At 35.6% G+C, this 20,000-nt stretch overlaps 2 protein-coding genes across 2 annotated transcripts in view; one reads left to right on the forward strand and one right to left on the reverse strand.

Moving 5' to 3' along the window:
• The window catches only part of LOC113818442 (cryptochrome-1), a 60,853-nt gene extending 53,228 nt beyond the window's left edge, over window positions 1-7,625 (forward strand). Inside the window, exons 5-10 of the mRNA XM_070139931.1 lie at window positions 1-94; window positions 834-1,001; window positions 1,319-1,459; window positions 1,591-1,742; window positions 2,140-2,342; window positions 2,837-7,625. The exon at window positions 1-94 is cut by the window's left edge and continues 136 nt beyond it. Coding sequence (XP_069996032.1) covers window positions 1-94; window positions 834-1,001; window positions 1,319-1,459; window positions 1,591-1,742; window positions 2,140-2,342; window positions 2,837-2,973 — 895 coding nt within the window. The 3' untranslated portion in view covers window positions 2,974-7,625. The remainder of the gene's footprint in view (window positions 95-833; window positions 1,002-1,318; window positions 1,460-1,590; window positions 1,743-2,139; window positions 2,343-2,836) is intronic.
• A 3,130-nt stretch (window positions 7,626-10,755) lies between these two features.
• Window positions 10,756-20,000, reverse strand: part of Arfrp1 (ADP-ribosylation factor related protein 1) — a 13,782-nt gene continuing 4,537 nt past the window's right edge. Inside the window, exons 2-6 of the mRNA XM_070139932.1 lie at window positions 19,641-19,768; window positions 19,147-19,317; window positions 18,436-18,517; window positions 16,356-16,527; window positions 10,756-12,072 (exon numbers count right to left, since the gene is read on the reverse strand). Coding sequence (XP_069996033.1) covers window positions 11,982-12,072; window positions 16,356-16,527; window positions 18,436-18,517; window positions 19,147-19,317; window positions 19,641-19,733 — 609 coding nt within the window. The 5' untranslated portion in view covers window positions 19,734-19,768 and the 3' untranslated portion in view covers window positions 10,756-11,981. The remainder of the gene's footprint in view (window positions 12,073-16,355; window positions 16,528-18,435; window positions 18,518-19,146; window positions 19,318-19,640; window positions 19,769-20,000) is intronic.

Consider the following 20,000-nt stretch of genomic DNA (forward strand, 5'->3'; position numbering starts at 1 on the left):
GTACCCATCTCGGACAGGGCTATCACCGTACCTGAGATTTGGCTGTTTGTCATGCCGTAGATTCTTCATGGAGTTGAACGAGCTCTATCGAAAGGTGAATTTTTTGTTTATGTATTTTTTTATTTACTTCCCTAATTAAATTTTGTTTCCATCTTGATGCTGGAATTTGATTATTATTATGATCATTTTTTTTCTTACTCTCCCCATTCATCTAGAATATAATGTCATTATTATTTATAGACTAGACTTATGAAGTTAAACTAAGTCATTGTTGCCATTTCTATGATATCTATACATTGTAGTTTTGTCTATGACTTCATAAAAATGTCACTAACAGTCCAATTTTGTCCATGACTTGGCTAAAGTTAAAGACAACTCTGGAATTGTTCCACACATGTAAAGATTCTTTAAATTGACTTTACAAGATGCTAACAACAGTAATGTGAATTTAGTTATTGAAGTTATTGCAAGTTAGAGATGAAATTGCTAAGGACAGTCCTCAGATAGAGGGATAAACAACTACTACAATCTTGGGATCAGAGACTGTTATTAAACCCGTCTTTAAATTTGTTGAAGTGAAATGTCCTGTGTCTACTGACCCAGATGTTCTTTCCTCTTATCTTTGTCAGTATGCTTCCAAGGAAACAATTATTTATTTTCTTAATACATATTGTATGATCATATAAATGTATAGAAAAATTTGTGGGTATTACATTTGTAGATCAACAGTTCCGATTATATGGAATTCCATACTTCTGGGAGTTTTGATTCTAATAATTTTTTTCTTTTTTGAACTTATAAGGTGTCCCTAATCCTTCAGTTTTACCTTTCAGATAAAGAAATCTCCCCCACCGCTATCCTTACATGGCCAGTTACTTTGGCGGGAATTCTACTACACTGCCGCGACCAACAACCCTAAATTTGACCACATGGAAGGGAACCCAATATGTGTACAAATACCTTGGGATAAGAATCCAGAAGCACTTGCCAAATGGGCAAATGTAAGTATTTTTTGATATGCAAGAGGAATCATGATATCAAAGGTACTGTTACACTTTATAATGTGTAATGATTTGTTCACTTCTACCCTTTTTGAGTGTACAAAAAATGTAAAGATAAGAAGTAGTATTACACCCCTTGGCAGCAATTTTTTATTTGAATGCATATACTGCCTGCTTCATAGTTGCACTATATCTCTCTTTGCTCTAATTTTATCACATCTCAACACTAAGCCTCTTTTTTGAAAGTAAAAATACCAAAGATAAGAAGTTTGACCTTGTCTCAGGTTTCAGCTCATAAGTGTTAATTATAATTTTAGGGTCAGACTGGTTATCCATGGGTAGACGCCATCATGACGCAGCTGCGGACAGAGGGATGGATCCACAATGTAGCCAGGCATGCCGTCGCGTGTTTCCTGACACGGGGAGACTTGTGGGTGTCATGGGAAGAGGGTATGAAGGTAAGTTGGCTATTATTATTATTGTACTTCTCTCTCCCAGTTGTACTGAATGAGGCACATGAAATATTGACCTTTACCATACCTCTAGAAAAAAAAAAAAATCTATAGACAAAAATCATTGATGTTTTCAGGTGTTTGATGAACTATTGCTGGATGCAGATTGGTCAGTCAATGCAGGTTCATGGATGTGGTTGTCCTGCTCATCCTTCTTCCAGCAGTTCTTCCACTGTTATTGCCCTGTTCGGTATGGCAGGAAGGCAGATCCCAATGGTGACTTTATTCGGTAAGTTTGTGTGGATTAGATTCTGGATTTGTTAACTTTGTATTAATGTGAATATAGGGTATGTAATGGAGCCTTGAGATAATGTCAAGAGAATAGAAGTTCATGGTTTTTAACCCCCTGAAACAACCTCTTTCACTCACTGTCAGTTTTCCAATTTCTGTTCTCTGCCTAGTGTTTATCTCAACTCCATATTTATCTTATTCCTCTTTGTCTTCTATATCATTTGATCTTTATCTTGCCTGACTTGATATATTTATACTTGTGTTTTTGGAGGGTGGGGCATTCCCCTCCCTCTCCACTTTCTATTCTTTTTCCATATTTTTTTTCTCTCACTTTGCTCCATGTCACACGCTGAGAAGGGATGACCTTCTACATTTTCTCTTTCAATCCTTTTCAGAACCTACCTGCCCGTGCTTAAGAACTTCCCCACCAAGTACATCCATGAACCCTGGACCGCGCCCGAGTCGGTTCAGAGAGCTGCGAAGTGCATCATTAGCCGAGATTACCCCATGCCAATGGTGGATCACATCAAGCAGAGCCAAAATAATATCGAGCGGATGAAGCAGGTCTACCAACAGCTGGTTCACTACAGAGGAACAAGTGAGTGGTGTAAAGAAAAATGAGCTGTTATCAATGTTTTGATTATTATTATTGTATATGTTAGTATTTATTGATATATTTATTCATTTTTTATCGATTGTGTGACCTTTCTTATTTTCATTTACTGTTTTATGATTAGTTACCTTATGTGGTGGGTCAAACAATTTGATATTCACAGTATGGATTATTAACTGAAAAGTTGATTTTAATGAGGTTGGAATTAGGGTAGATTTACTTATTTTTATGCCTTTGGGGGTCTTTTGTGAATTAGATAGTTTGCTAAGAATTTTGTTTGAGCATAATAACAATATGATAAAATGTGCATATTCAAGAATAGTTCATTATTAGTCTAATTATTCTACCCTGGGAAAGCCTCACATAAATACTTCAAGTACCCAGGCTCTTCAGATGTAAAAAGATCAGTTTACATATTGACTTTTTTTCTTTATTAATGATTGATTTATTATTATTATTATTATTTTTTTCTTTCATAGTACACCCAGCCATCAAGTCCCCGAAAGTGGACCACTATCCACCACCACCCCCTGACTACGAGAAACCACGCAGCAACAAGAATGGCAAAAATGACATTCAGCGCGACTCCAACTATAGAGTTCAAGTGCAGGCCTGACTCACACCGGCCTCGGACGACCATGAGAGTTGAGGAGGATTTTTCCTCTCTCTCTCTCTCTCTTGGTCGGCTCGAGTGGCTATTCAAATGAAGGGAATACTAAATCCCTCCCCCCCTATGCCGCCCTCCTTTTGGTATCTGTATGCGTGGCAGAAGTCATTGTGGGAACTTTTTGATGACTCGACACCTAGAGTTGTCCATTGTGAGGGTAGTATGTTGGGGTTTGAGGTGTTACTGAATCCATTAGTTGGTTAAAAAAAAAAGATTAAAGGCGTCACAAAGTGGATCTGGTTAGGAGTCATTATGATAACGCAAAATTGTACGGGAAATTTTGAGCTTTTATTAGTCATGAATATTTTTATCATTGTTTTAATTATTATTTATTACAAATAGTGTTGGTATTGGTATTTATATTATTTGTTCATGGTTATTACCATTATTGTGGATATTACTACTATCACTGCTCCCATTATGAATATTATTACCATATTTTCTTTTTATGATATCATGCTCATTATTATTATTGTGGTTATTGATAGTATAATGTAGTATCCTTTTAATATTGTAAAAGAACATGTCAGCCTGCTAATGTAATTGCCTTTCTCTAATACCTTAATATCTCTAGCAGTTTCAGAAATAAACATTTTTTAGTTCTAATTATATGAATATGTATGGAATGATTTATGCTGTTATATCAGCAGGCTGATGATATACTGAGCTGACAAATGTCAAATGTACAGTTATTGATAATTTCAGAACACAGCGATTGCTGATGACGTAACATTTATGCATTGGTCGACAATTGTTAAAGCTGTGCGAGAGATTACATCTTGATTTTATAATAATGAAACGCTTAGACGAAAGAAAGAATACAGAGTATCTCTGTATTACATAAGTGTTGACAGTACTGATAATAGATGTGGAAGCATGTTTCTCATTATTTAAATCCTATATTAATAATTAGAAAAAGTAAGTAAAGCTAAATATATTTTATATGTGCAACTCTAGTTTTGGTTTTTATTTATTACAATTATCACAATTATTTTCTACTTCTTTCCCTCCTCTCCCCACTCATCCCATCCCCTGAAAATTTTGTACATATCAGAATCTTATAAATTTGCTTTTGTTACTCTGAAATGAAATATGTACAAAGATTGATTACCATGTTACTGTACTTGTAGATAAGTTGACTAGGGAAACCATTACCAAGTATGTGTATGGAATACAGTATATATACACAACTATATTGTATGTCTTGTGCACTGGTGTGCAAGTGAGACTGTCTCTACCAATGGACAGTGAGAGCTCGATGACTGTCTGTAGCACATGTATTCATAAATCTACAATTATTATTTTAGAATATGGATCCTGGGAACAAAGAAAAAATGAAATATTGTAGTTACAGAAGGAAATTTTGAGACTGAATAAATTGCTGTTTTATAATCTGAAGCAATGTGCAGTTTCTCTGTTAACCCTCTATAACAGACATTATTGAGAACAGAATAGCTTTGCTTTTATTTGATTACACTAAATACATAATAATTCTATCTTAGTGATAAAAATGAATAGATTATTTTTACAGCAAAATTGGCTTTTATTTTTGTTTATTTGTTTATTAAAATTATTATTATTTTTTTTTTAGTTATATATAGTAATAGTAGTAGCAGTTGTAGTATTAGTTGTAGTAGTAAAGCAATAATATTAGAATAGCAGTAGTAGGTCAGAAGTGGTAATAGTACTACTAGTATTTCTGATAATACTACTAATATTCCTTTTAGTACTTATGCTGCAGGTTCTGCTACTGTCATCTATTACTGTTGCAAATATCTAATACTGCTAATTGCACTTGCTATTACTATGGTGGAAAACTGAGGACATGATTTTGGGTATTTGATATTACAATTGCTATTTGTAATGCCATTCATGGTTATTCTTATTACCAGATACATACTGTATTCTCATGCCTTGATTTTTTCTCTTTTTTTTTCTATATAACTTTAGCCACTTAGCATTGCATTGTATTTGAGCCTAAGAATGATGCTCTGGAATAGGCATAAGGCAAGGAAAGCACGTCTTTTTAAATTTTACCTTAGCTTGACTGTGAAGGACAAAGTTGAGGGAAGGATAGAAGAAAAATTACTGTAAAGATGGTGGGTAATAAGTATGTATTATATTTTTCTTTTTACTGTTGAAAATGTACAACTGAATTTTTGCATGTTTATTACTTGCAGTTGCTTTGTCCACTGAATTTCTTGGTTCAAGGTCTGCGTGGTCAAGAAAAAGAGGAAGTGCCATTAAAATTCAACCAATATGTTCACTTTAACGGGTAAAGCTATTATTTTCATAATCATGAATGGCGAATAATTAATATAAAGTGGAATTCACTTAGAGGTCATGTACTTACAGGGTTTTATTATTAATACTGCATAATATCCTCTATTTTATATCATATTCTAAATGTGGCATTTGTATTTTTGTTTAAAGTTGGAATATTTCAGTAGCACGCAGAAGAACAACAGACCTTATAGAAGAATTGAACAGAGGGTAACAAATCAAGTATAGATGGCAATAATAATATCAAATTCCTGTAAAAGTGATGTTTAATTATTTGTAGAGTTTGGCTATCACTTCCATTGCACATACTGCCAATCTCCACTCTTGCACCATTCAGAAGAAAGTTATTATTTTGCAACTTGCTCCAAAGAGTAAACTTGTATTATTTTTTTTGATGAACATAGACATATACGAGGTTCGTATCCTTCGATGTTATAGATTAAGCATCTATAGCAACGACCATCAAACATGATCCTTCCTAGAGGCACACTTCTGTTCCATTGAGCATATAAGAACCAAGTCTTCCTTGTCAATGGAAGCAAATAAGGAATTGAGATTTATGTTAAGATAAAAACATGGTTTAATCTCAAGGTTTAACCTTTTCATGCGTGACCTCAAGCCTCTATGTAAAGAGAGTACCTCACCCATACTGACTGTACTGGTCACTCTTGTATGCCTTGAGGTATCGTATATTCTTTATTGTTTGTCCTAAACTATTTACTTACTATTAACTACAGATTATACAGACCTCATTTATGATAGTAATACACACATAAGTTTCATATCAAGTAATCTGTCCACATTATGGCTTGTCATCCATTAACTATTTCTACTTAGCTGATGATGTATCTAAAAATAGTGAGTAAATAAAGATTGCTATTATTACAAAAATGTCAGTTGGGGGCAAAAGTTGTTGGTTAACATACAACTTTGTTTCATAACAATTTGGTGGTGAGCACTTGTGGAGCCATATATGTGTAGATGCATTTCACAAAACAATACTACAGTGAACATCACATTATCCCAGCAGCATTGGGTTAAAAACAAAATTGTCATCTTGCTACTGATCCATTGATATAAAACAGATGTGCCTGCATGCACCAACACACTTTCAGTGCAGTAAGGGTTAATAATATGGCAAAACTGCAGATCATTCAAAGATTTGGAAAAATCACTATACCACCTAGCTGAGAATATTTCGATAAAAGTGTCTTGTTCACCAATTAATCATTGAAATTGCAATTTTTGTTTGCCAAAAAAATATAATTTTCTGATAGAGTTGTCTTGTTTGTTCACTTAACCACATGATAAGTTATGAGGGATTTTCCAATTACTTTTTCTTATTTTCCTCATTGTAGGCTACTCTTTTCCACCAGTTATGACATCTCTGCTGTAGAGGCCTATCAGTAAACCTGAAGTAAAACAAATTAATTCACAGAAAATGTGCTATCCAGAGAGTTTTATCTTCCTGTCCTTATGAATGAAATGTAGAATTTTGTAATTTTAATAATTGGTCTACATGTCTTCACATTTTATACAAGGAAATATGCTAGTGTTCCTCCTACTTGTGTATCTGGTTAGGCAGTGTATGTATTTTAACTAACAGCAGTGGGATATGTCAAACTATAATAATACAGCTTCAAAAAATAATTTTAGATGATAATTTGTTTCATCAATAATGACTTAGCATTGTGATTGTCATGATGGAAATATACCTCTATTCAAATAGACTTGCTAGGCTCCATTTCAGTTATAGAGTTGTATCTATCTGATTTGTCAACCAGCTACAGCTAAAATTCTTGTCGTCAGATGTTGAGTGGCTGGAAGGACCAATCACTCTCCGCAGTGATCACTTATTATTTAAATTTTGGAAGAAAATGCATCTTAGACCAGTTTGAAGTTCACTCCTGTAGGATTTCTGGTTAGCTGATGTACATATCTCAGAACTTATATCCATTTTTCTACAAATCTGACCCTGCCCATCATTCCAGAAGATAGGTAGCTTATTACCAGCGAAGTAAAATTTATACTCATTTGTGTTCTTTCCATGATATGGAATTCCAGTCATTATGGTGTAAGTTATTTTCATAGAAATTTTGATTTTTGTTTTTTTTATAAAGCAAAAGTATAGAACATTTTAAATAATAGTACACAGTCTTTGCATTAGTGCAAAGATTGTTAATAATTTGGTAAAAGAATTTTGTGAATTTAATACTTTTCAGATTCTGCAATAGCTACATACAGTCCCATCATCCTCTGTTTATATTAACTTTGTACATAATACAAATGTCAATAAAATCGTTTATTCTGGCTATAAATTGTTTAATTAAGCATGTTGCTTCCAGATATTTCCTTCCAATCCCATGCCCATTTTGGAGAGGTATAGGATATGGGGTCTGAGGCCCAACCTTGGGCCTAAGGGCCGTACCATAAAAGTTTCGGGAAAGAGCAGGCAATCACCTGCCCTTTCCGGGCGTACCACGAAACAACACTTTTGTCAGGCGATCCTTCGCCCGTGTTTCCGCTAGATAGAAAATTGCTAACTTTGAACGGCGTGGGAAATTTGAATTTGTTTACATTGACACACATCACCATAAGCAGAAATAAAGAAAGCCTGGCTACAAGATACTGAAGGAACCTACTATCTAAAGGCAAAAAATCGCAAATTAAAATATCTTGTGCAGCTGAACAATATGACAGACATAAAATGGATTTGGAAATAAATAAATTAAAGTAAACTGAAACAGAAAAGCTCCCGACTGTTTTTTTTATGCATTGTGATATAATGTCTCAGTCTAGCTACACTAGGTGTTAGTTACAGTTCCAGTGTTTGGATGAATATTTGAAATCTTATTTGATATAAAACATAATTAATATGACATATTTACCTTCAAGTTCTATATAGGATTACAACATATTATCACATCTTTGAAATGGCTATAGTAGGGTCATCCATATTCTTTAGACATATTTCAGTAAGGTGGAAATATCATTGCAATAAGCAGAATTTTGTTAGTGTGAGAAAGGAAACAGTATTATTTTTTCATTGTCTATTGCTCTCAAGTTCATGTGACACGTCAAAATGGTCAGCAATTGTCAGCTGCCACTTATCAAGAGCTGCACATAGGGTGGTACTAGTGATCCTGAAGAGAAACGCTACATATTGTTATTCACAAGCAAAGCTGTATGAAGTAGTTATGAACTTTTGTATCAAAATAATACCAATCATATTATTGTCCAAAAAGATGAGCCAATGACAAAGTGAGATAGAGATACATATGTGTAAATCACCCAGCACATACAAATATATGTGTGTGTGTGTGTGTGTGTGTGTGTGTGTGTGTGTGTGTGTGTGTGTGTGTGTGTGTGTGTGTGTGTGTGTGTGTGTGTGTGTGTGTGTGTGTGTGTGTGTGTGTGTGTGTGTGTGTGTGTGTGTATGTATTATGCATGTATGTATGTAAGTGTGTGTGTGTGTGGGTGGGGTGTATGTAAATATATCTATGTGTGTATATATATATATTTATTCATTTATTTATATGCATGTATTTATATGTACATATGTGTAGACATTTATCCAGTCAGGGATGCATGTTCTTGGTGTGTTGTGTTCGCTGCATCACGAAGACCTTCAAGAGCTTCCAGACAGGCCAATTCATCAGCATCTGCTGCCATTTCGGAAACAAAGTATATCTTTAAATCTTTTGTAATTTTATAAATTCACAAAGCTAGTGTAATCATTTCCAAATTACTGGAATCCGACATTAAAATTACAGATAGCCTAGATTACCTGGAAAGGGAATGAAATGCATTTTTGCAAAATTACTGGGTATGCATTATAGATATACTAATTAGGACGATAAATTTCGTTCAAATCAAGTAAATAACAAATCTTTGTGAATTCGATTGATCCCTTAAAACCATCATCGACAGTCATGTGTTGTCAAATGATTGCAAATCTTAAATACATGAGTTGCGAGACAGAGCTTTCCAATCTCTCTGGTGATATATAATGAAATTTATAATTAGTCTAAGCACTGTGATGCCTAACAGACATTGAGAAGTTTGTTGGCCTTTGCTGGAAGCACGGAGGCCTGGAGTCGCTTATGCGAGTTTGGTGGCACAGGTCTTATTTTAACTAAGGAACAGAGTTATTCATTCTAAATGGGGAAAACATGTTTCGTCACTTTCAAAAATCTTTCCTGATATGGAAACTATAGCTGTCAACATTTATTTGACCTAATGTATGTTTATTTTGGCGAGCAGAGACGTTCTTGACACCTCACCCGTCCAGAAATCAGCAATGCATGGGTAAATAGTTCGAAATATGGAGTACTTATAAGATCATTTATGACCTTCTGATTATTTGCGGTCCAAAAAATACATATGTTGATTTTTTGGGTTTTCAAGTTAATTATAATGCATTTAGATTAGTTTTATTGAGAGATACTTACGAAAGTGGCGATGAAAGAGAGGGGTATATCTGGCTTTCATAGTCGGGCGATGTTCCAATATTTTTTCTACTGCGAATGCCTGGCGAAGCTGAAAATGGTGTTTTGTGGTATGAAAATTTGACCCTTTTAACGGCTGGCAACGCCAGGCAAAGGGAAAGCAGGGTCTTATGGTACCGATTACGTGATCGCCTGGCGAAGAGTCGGGCATTGCCTGACTCTTGTTTTTTATAGTATGGCCCTAAGCCTTTGACTCGTCCAGTTGTGCATGATTTTTATATTTCTCCCCTTTCCTTTTCCTTCTTTTCTCTAACCCTTTGTTTTCACTTCCTAAGGTGTAAAAGCCATGCTGAAGGGATAAAAGGCTGGCTTTATGTCAGTTCTGAACAGCCTCAGGAAGTCAAAAGGCATAGTATTCCTTAATCTTCTAGCCATTACCCCTCAGAGGAACCTTCAGGGGTAGACTGTTTCACCATAAATGATTTTATATCCTTATTACGGGCATTAATTCCCCCTATATCCCCTTACTCTGACAATGCCTTCGTCTTCCAGAAATGTCTCCAAAAACAAGTAGGTAGTTTTCTTCCACAGCCATTCACATCCCTCACACCGGTAATAGTTACATCTGAACCTCAAACTCATGCATTATCTACTCTGACTCCACCCCTCTTCCTTCTTCCCAAGATGTCTCAGTATCCCCCCAGTTATTTTATCCCCCTACCCCTTACAATCCTACAACTACTAACTCTCTCTAAATCAAATTCTTTTGCCACTCTAAATCCAGATACTCCAGTCTCTACCACTTTCTTGGTGCCTACCCCTCCTTCTCACTTTACTTGTTGCATCAAAATATCTAAACATTCCATCCTAACTTCTACCAAATTTTCTCCTGCCTCCTCTACTGTAGGATACCATGGTTTTAATAAAGGTAAAACTGCACCTCAGCTATAAAGTTACTGGTTAATAGTATCAACAAATGTAGGATTTAAAATCACCCAGAAGCCAAACAACAGGATCTTTATTGTATATAATGAATACAGTTCCTAAACAATATGTAATCAGTGTACACTCTGTTGAATATCTGTTGCATGGTTTAATACAGATACAGATGTCATACTGTTTAAGCAATGAAAACCCCATATCTCTTATATTCACATGCCTCTGAATCATCTGTTTGAAAAAGATAAGACACAATATGAGACTGATTTAAATTTAGTTTGAGAAAGAGATATATGAAAATAACATCAAAGATAGGAATAAAGATTTCAGTTTAAACAAAGATATTGTCATGAACATACTGTCTAATTAATTGCAGAAAGAATGGAACAGTTCCAGTGTTTATATCACAAAGTCGTTTTCACTTTAGTTTACTTTTAAGTATGGAAATAGAAGTATGGCTAATCATTTAACTAATATAAGATATCATTGAAGTTCAGAGGCATATCACTTATGAAAGAAATACATATCCTACATCCAAAAGTTTCTTGATAAAAGGAATGTACAACCATAAAAATAACATTAATATTCTTTCCTATATACTTTCATTATATAAATAAATATAGTTACCTAACCAAGTATTGCAGTTTTCATGACTCGTTATGAGATTTACATGACTAACTTCCCTATAATAACTGCACCCCAAAAACATCACAAGTAACAATAGTAATAAACTACATTATGGGTGTTCTATTAAATTTTTTACACTGTATATATACAAGAAGAGCTTGTACCATATTGTACTTGACAATCACAAGACATCATAGTCTCAGACCAAGATTAATCCTACTTTATAAATGATAATAATAATAAATAAAAAAAAATTAAGCAGGTACTTTCCCATGTGATTTTTGTCATATGTATTACAAAAGAGAAAAAAAAAATAAAAAAAAAGAAAGAAAGGAAAAAAATAAAAAAAAAAAATAAAAAAAAAACAAGATGGAAAAGAAAATGCACGATTCATCAAATTTCTACACTAATATCTAAAAAATAAGGTATTTAACATGGGTCAACAAATCCTCACTCCTCATTTCTGTTAATAAATTACAAATTCTCTGCATGTTAATCCTCATGTCAAGAGTTCTAATTTCTGAAAAATAAGCTCATTTTGCTTAACAGTCCTACTGGTAAGCACTTCTAAAATATTGAAAATGTATTCGTGAACTTCAGAACATACAAAACAGTCCAAGCCATGCGTGAGACAAACACACATCTCATCAAGTTGTGCCATCACGTGTCGTCATGATTGGGAGGCGGTCTGACGTCACTGTTTCGTTTGATACACTCAACCAGCCAGTCGATCCCTTCATCCACTCCAGCTCTGGAAGATTTGCAAAAGGTATGGTTTGATATTTAAAGGACATACATCATATGCATTATTATGAATTACAGTGCTGTGGCTGTCTACAGATATCTTGAAGAAAGAAAGATATACAAAGAATGAGTTTTCTATCTTGCTGCTCCCCTGTTGGAATTAGCTCCGATATCATGATAAATCAGAAATGCCTACCTTTACTGAGAAGTTACCATATCACTGCAAATACATGTACAATTTCAATAACTTTTAATTTGGAGAAAAAATACATTCTGCATGACTTTCATTCACTCCATGGGCTCTAGCACACAAGGTAAGATGAAATAGGGTCATAGTTCTTCTATTAAATCGGTGTATTGTAACCAAAATAAAAAAGTGACATGTATCACAATGGTCTTTGATGGCAAATATGGTTCCAATCTTACAATCTGTTTGTTCATTACTGTCCTGAATCCACCATTTTTTGTGCCAGTCACTGGAATGAGCTATGATCATTGTACTCTATAGCTCTTACATTCTTAATCCATAATCATTAAGGACATAACAAAGTTTAGTAAATGAATCATTGATTCAGTATAAGTTAATTGTAGTATTAATGTTTGAAAAATTAATGTGCTAGACATCAAAGGTCATGTAGCACTATGGTAAAGTATTGCGTCGGAAAGGGCAAACGAGAGTTAAAGATTACAATAAAATGTGTCAAATGTCAAAGGTTTAAGAACGTTATAGGATAGTAGGGTAGTGAAAAGGGGGAATAGGGGAGCAAATGAATTAGATCAGAAATTAGTATAAAGGGGAGGGTAGGGCAATTTAGTGAATTATAGTGTATCTGTCACTGGGGAAGGTATAGGAAAAATGTTCAAGGAAGAATAGAGATAGCTGTTGAAGAGTAAGAGAAGAATCTGGGAAGAGGGGAGGATGTTAGATATCAAATTAGAGGGTGTTGTAGGAGAGTATGGTAATGAAAAGAGAAAGGAGGGAAGTAAATGAAGTAGTGATTAATAGGTGGGAAAGTATAAGAAAGTAGAGCAATTAAATTAATTGCAATGTATCTGTGACTGCGGAAGGAATAGGGATAATAGGTGACAGAGGTAGATAAGGTTGTCTTAGTAGTAGGGGATTAGGTATCTGAGGATTGAGATAAAGGATCAAAAGTAGGTGAAGGAGTAGTGTCTGGGGGTTCAATAGGGACGGTGGGGTCTGGGAAAGTGTATTGTGATAAAAGAGATTTATGTGTTTATCCAGGAGGGAGTGATAGGGATAGTAGGGAAGGATGTTTTTTTTTTTTTTTTTTTTTTTTTTGGGGGGGGGGGGGGGGTTGGGTGGTGTGATTGGTTGAGAGGATGAGTTATTTTGGGTAGGGGTTGGGGGAATATAAGGGGGTAGAGAAACTGAGTGAATTACAGTGTATCTGTGACTGGGGAAGGAGTAGGGACACTGATTAAGGAAAACAGAGGTGGCTGTTGGAGAAGTAGGAGGGGTTGAGAAAGGGAGACTGGGGAAGGTGGTGAAGCATCAGGAAAAATGTCTGGAGAGGAGGGGTCTGGAGAAAAGCACTGTCGTGATAAAGGGGATTTGTGAGAGTATTCAAGTGGAAGTGATAGAGAGGGTGGGGTATGTTGAGATTGAAGGGAACTTGGGAAGGAGGAGAATGGCTATCTGCAAATACTTTAAATGTAGCAGGAGTAGAAACAGAGGGATTGGGGGATGGATGAGGGAGCAGAGTGTTCCCTTGGGTCATCTTTAGGAAGTTTTGGATGTCTTCAAGGGTTTCTGGAGGGGAATTTGGTGTAGAGGACTGAGAAACAAAGGTTCTCTTATAAGGAGGAGAAGAGGAGATGGATATCTGAGGAACAGATGAAGAGCAAGGTGTAGGAGAGAATGTAGTCGGAAAATGTGGAGTGGAACGTTTAGGTTGTCTGGTCCGACAACTAAAGTGAAGAGGAGGGGTAGGTATCCGGGAAGTGGTAAAGATTGGAGTATCTGGAATAAGGATGGAAAACGGATTTGACTGGTGGATAGGGTGAGTAGACATAGGATGTAGGTTTTGGGCATAGGGAAAAGATACCTGGGGAGATGCAGAAATATCTTGTGTAGATGGTGGGGGAGCAGAGCGTAGGACTGTTTTGGAATAAGTTGAGAGAGAAAAACCTCGTTGCCGTGCTTCCTGTCTGGCCTCACTTAGAGTGAGGCCCAGTTTAAATCTGAAGACTGCCACCTCGCATTTAAACTTATAGGCAGGGCAGCTCCTATGAAACACACTATGGGAGTCTCCACAATTGGCACATGTACGTGACTGACCAGGGCAATTTGAACGGTCATGACCAGGTTGGGCACATAGAGGGCAGCAGGCCATGGAGCAACAATATTTGGCTGGGTGGCCAAAACGCCAAAATTTTTGACATTGACGAGGAAGGGGTTGATATTGTCGGACATGACAAGACAATCCACCAATATGAACCTCATGGGGGAGATCTTGTCTATGGAAGCTAATCTTGGCAATATTGATTTGAGATTTATGTTGGCCTCTAGGAGGAAGAGTGTAACACTCAACTGCCACTGCATCATATTCATCAAGGCAGGAAAGTAAGTCATTTTCACAGTCTGACCAGTCTTTGTTATACATGGGACAAGCAATTGGGGGAAAAGAAACAGTTCCAGTACAAGCATTAAGAGTTGGGTGAGGTTCGGCAGGAATGGGTTTGCCAATAAGGTCAGTTAGGGTAGATAGTGCATGAGCTTGGGCTTCAGATGTAACCATGACAAGGCATGAACGATCAGAGCAACTGCGAAAGGTAACCTTCCCTACTTGTTTCTGGAGGCACTGCTGAAAGAGAAGGGTATTCTCAGAATAGGGGGCATCGATCCCACTTGGCTGGGCCAAATAGAGTACCCAGAAGGGCTACGATGAAGGGCGAGATGAAGATGGGGTGGTGTGAAGTGGATTAGTTCTGAAGGGGGGAGGACAATAAGGATGAAGAATAGTAATAAGGGAAGAGGGGGTTGACATTGAAGATGGTTGTGTAGTAGGGGATGAAGAGGAGAATATTGGGGATGAGGAAAAGGTATTTTCTAGGGGTTGAGTAATAACCTGGGTGGGTGTTTCATAATGGTTAGAGTCGTTCGTAAGCGTCGAAGAGGGGGTATTAGCATCAGTGATCACAGCCATGGTCAAAGGAGGTGCAGGGGTTGGAAAACTATCAAAATCAAATTCAGATAGGCTATTTTATGAAGGGGCAAGCCTTAATACCTCTATTAAGGATAAGGAATCTTCATTACTGGCCATGGTATGCCTGAATAAACTGGGGAAAAGAAATGGTCTACCCCTTAGGGTCCCCATAAGGGGTAAGGGCTAGGTAATTAACCAAGGGAATACTGTGCCCATGGCTCCCGGAGGCTGCTTGTGACTGACACAAAGCCAGCCTTTCATCCTTTCAGCACGGCTCTCACACCTTAGGAGTGGGATAGAAGAAGGGAATAAAGAAGTTACGGAAGAGGAAAGAAGAGAAGTAAGGACCAAGCAAAATTAGTTGAGGCAAGGGCTGAGGCCCAAGGTAGGGGTAATCCTCTACATTGGGTCTCAGTCCCCATCTCCTAAGACCTCCCACAACGACGACGAGCTAGGTTTTGGGAGGGAATTCAAATGGAAATGATTAATGATTAAGATCCATTAATAAGACCCAAATGATGAAAAAACTCTTGTCCTCTCGTAAACCCATAACAGTATCTATTCAACCTTAAAACAAGAGAGTTTTCTTCAAAGTAATAACAGATATAACTATTAATTACATACAGTTATAATGTTTAGGAGTATATATTTTTTATCATCTTTCCCTATTCCTTCCAATCTTAACCCTGTGCATATGCTTTCTTCTCAACTTATCATATAATTGAAATGTTCTGTGACTCACTAAAGCTCAATGAGTCTTTCTAATCCCCTAGATATATGCAATGAGGAGGATGTTCAGGATGCACCTGGTAAAGAAACTGCTTCATAACTAGTCATTCAATACATTTGATCAATATACCAGAAATAGCAAGAACACCAAATATAGTATAGTCCCCTCCACTTCTATATTAATTACTGTGTGGCCAGTGTATAAACCACACGTTTGGACTATTGTATATAAAACAAATGCCAAAAAAATCATTGAATGGTTTCAAGAGTCAAACTAGCAGTCACAATTGGCAATGTTGAGAGGTGAAGAGATCATACCTCTTTGCACATAACCAAAGGTCATCTTTAAACAACTAAGATTTCATAGCCCCATTTTCCCCAAGCCACTCACCCTGTTAAGGCAGACACGGGCATTACCATACAGTCTCTGCGACCAATAAGGTCAGCAGACTGATTGAAGATTGGCTTTACTTCTCGTACTCCCATGCACTCCGGAATGTCTTGTTTGTTGGCCAGGACGAGCAGGGGGACACCTGTCATGTTTTCACTCGAGATCATCTTATCTAGAATGAAAAATAAATTTAATAAGTCTTTCAGCTGGGAGGCTTTACCCTGAAAATTCCTTAAAACTAACTAATAACTTGCTTCATACTACTTTTTTCCTTATGGTTTCTTCTCCCATCCTTCTAACTTATAAGAACTGAAAAATATAATAAAGGCTTAATCCTGGGGGCGGTCTTAAATACATATATACTAGATCTTTCAGTTTTCAAGGTGAAGTTTCACAATTTTCAAGTCTTACAAAAATTATAATAATATAATCTAAATGACCAAGATGTCCGTAACACTGACTTTCTAATAACCTCAAGAAATAATAATAGATTTAGTTCTCAGCGGGAAGTGGTAATGCTGAAAGTCATTATACCCTAAATGCCACAACTTCTACCAAACCATATTATGTGGATAGTCTATCATTATCATCATTATTCCTACCTTTACTTTTCTGGTTACTTTGTATGTTTATGCATATGTATTGATATTTGTCATGTAGAGCACATGTCAAATGGTAATATTACAAAAATTATATACACAAATTTTTATTCAAAATATAATCTTAAATGCACTGATACCCTAGTATGTTTATTTGGTAACTTTTCAATGTAAGCTTGATATTGTTTTCAGATAAACTTATATTCTCATTAGGTTCCACATAAAATCACCATTAACACTGTAATCTGTGCCTAATGTAGGTTATCACTGGTATATAATAATTTGGGGGTTTTAATTGCATATCTTTGAATTACCTATATTTCTTTAAGGACTGGAATATTATTGCACAAATCATTTCTCCTATAATGTCCCTTTTAATATGTGAGATATGAAATATATCTTTGGAATTTCAAAATTTGCAACATGACATGACATATGCAAATTAAGAATCAATTACGAAAGCAAGATAAACTTTATCTAAGTGTTTTGATGATGATACATTACACAATGAATAAGTAAATATAACGGATTGATGTTGTGATATACAAACACTAAACAAATATGAAAATTAATCCTAAACCTTTTTTATTTTCATTCCTTTGCCCTTTCAGCTGGAATAGCATGACACAAATGACATGCTGACTGTAATTTTAATTCATTAACTGTGTCTATAAGTACTTAGTCACCAAAGACCCGCTTACCAGTCCTACCTATCTCACCTCACCCCTTGATTTTTGGAAAGACCCTTTTTTAATCACTGTCAATATTTTCAGAACATTATAATGCCAATAACAAAAATAAAGATATTGGTATAACTACCATTGGAAAAAAAGAAAAAAAGAAAGAAAGAAAGAAAAAAAAAGAAAAAAAAAAAAAAAGAAAGAAAGAAAGAAAAAAAAAAAAATCAGGAGTGGGAATATCAGAGGTCACGCTGGGCTACGAAGACTCTTTAGTGGCTGAGCCCTTGTGGAGCCATCTATGGACAACAGAATTCACAAAAACTACGGTGAGCAGTAAATGGACCTGCGTACAAAGGGTTGAAGCGGCCCATTTTCTTTCACTTCCAAATGCAAATATAAGAATAGCCAATACAGCCACACTCGTTTGGAAATCAAGATCTGAGCAGCTTTGACAGTTTAAAACACTAAATCTGGCAATCAATAATGTGCATGAACAATGTTTTCCCAGCTGCGACACCACAATCATTTCATGGTTCACATCTACCAAAGCTAACTTACAGAGAACACCTCTGCTATATTGTACTGTCTCAGATTATTGTTATATTACTCCTAAATTTACCTACTGACAGACTAGCAAATAATACCAGAGATGGTAATACGGTGAAATGTAAAATGACAGTATACATGTTACAAAAGGCATCATAAGTGAAAATTCAAATGATTTCTGGTTCTCAGATTGCTTTACTAGTGAAGTTTAACCCGCACAACTATTTCTATGACCAAAATTTCAAAAGGACTCACCAAACGCTGCTTTGGATTCATCCATTCTCTCTCGATCAGCTGAATCCACCATGTAAATAACAGCATGGCATTCTGCATAATACTGAGATTAAAAAGGGAATATTATTGACTGAATATACGTAGAAAATCCATACCTAATAAATCTCTGATAAAATTATCATTTTCTTTTCATGGTTATTCTCTTCGACATCTTAATATTTTTTACACCTGATGGTTTTAAATACAATTTGGATGACTATTTATGTAATGATATGTAATAATGCTTAAATAGTTCTGTTGTATTCAACTCAAATATTCCAATCATATTGTTGTTTCTTTGGAACAATGAAAACTTTGTTTCATTGGCATAACACAAATGCAGTTATTCTTCTGAATCTCATGTCAATATAAACACTGCAAGACCAGAGAAGAATATACAATGTACACAAAAGAAAGATTCTAATTCGGTAATATGGAACCAATATATGACTCATCTGAATAAAACACATATTCATTCACTGTAACAAATTTGCACATATTACTCCTACATAAAAGCAATTATATACAACAAAGTAAATTCTCATATGACAACTTGCATATCAAGTTAAAAAGCAGTAATAAAAAGAAAATCTCTAATATGCTAATTTCACAAAATATCCACACTTCCTCCAAACTATATTATATAAAATGATAGGCAAAGCTTCACCTACAATGTAATACAAATTGACAAACCTTCTCCCACAATGGCTGCAACTCTTCCTGTCCACCGAGATCCCAGAAACTGAGTTTGATTCCTGCGTATGTTATTCCCCCAACATTTTGGCCAACTGTCGTTGTTATCTTACTTGGATTTAGCCCTTTGTACCCTCTTGTGAATTTTGTTTTTGCTGCCTCCAAGTATGTCTGTAATGCAAAACCATGACTTTATCTACACTGTTATGGGGATACCATGGATTTAAGTGAGATGTGGCAAATATAGGAAAGAATGTAAGGAATATTCACATTCTCAAACAAAGGAATACTTTGTATTTACACCTTTACAGCCTAAGAGATACAGATCCTCTAATACATGTAGCCTAAATTTTTCAAAATTTCTATTACAAATAAATGAGTGAAGTCTTCAAGGGCTTCTGAATGATTAAATATTCTATCACGAATTTAAAAAATCATTAATATCAAGAACAATATTATTCAAAGAAATTATGTTTCTAATTTCTCACACTCACCGTCTTGCCAGCATTATCTAGTCCAAGAATTAGGACGAAGAACTCGTCTTTCTTGAAGAGGTATTTATACAGTCCATAAAAAAGGGTGAACATTCTGTCGCTGGTTCTTGGCCACTACTCACTGCTACCTAAAAAAAGAAAAATAAGAAAAATATAACACGAATCTTGGATAATACTTCAAAAACAGTATTCAAATGTCTAAATTCTATATTTATTATAAAACACAACCAGTAACTCACAGAGATTCTAATTCTATGTACTTTTAAGCATGTACTGTAAATATAAGTGATACATATATCTTAATACCAACCCTCACATCTATACACACAGGAAAGTACCGGGTGCCTGGTATTACAATTA

This window comes from Penaeus vannamei, chromosome 26 (assembly GCF_042767895.1).
Source record: "Penaeus vannamei isolate JL-2024 chromosome 26, ASM4276789v1, whole genome shotgun sequence".
In the NCBI taxonomy this organism is placed as follows: domain Eukaryota; kingdom Metazoa; phylum Arthropoda; class Malacostraca; order Decapoda; family Penaeidae; genus Penaeus; species Penaeus vannamei.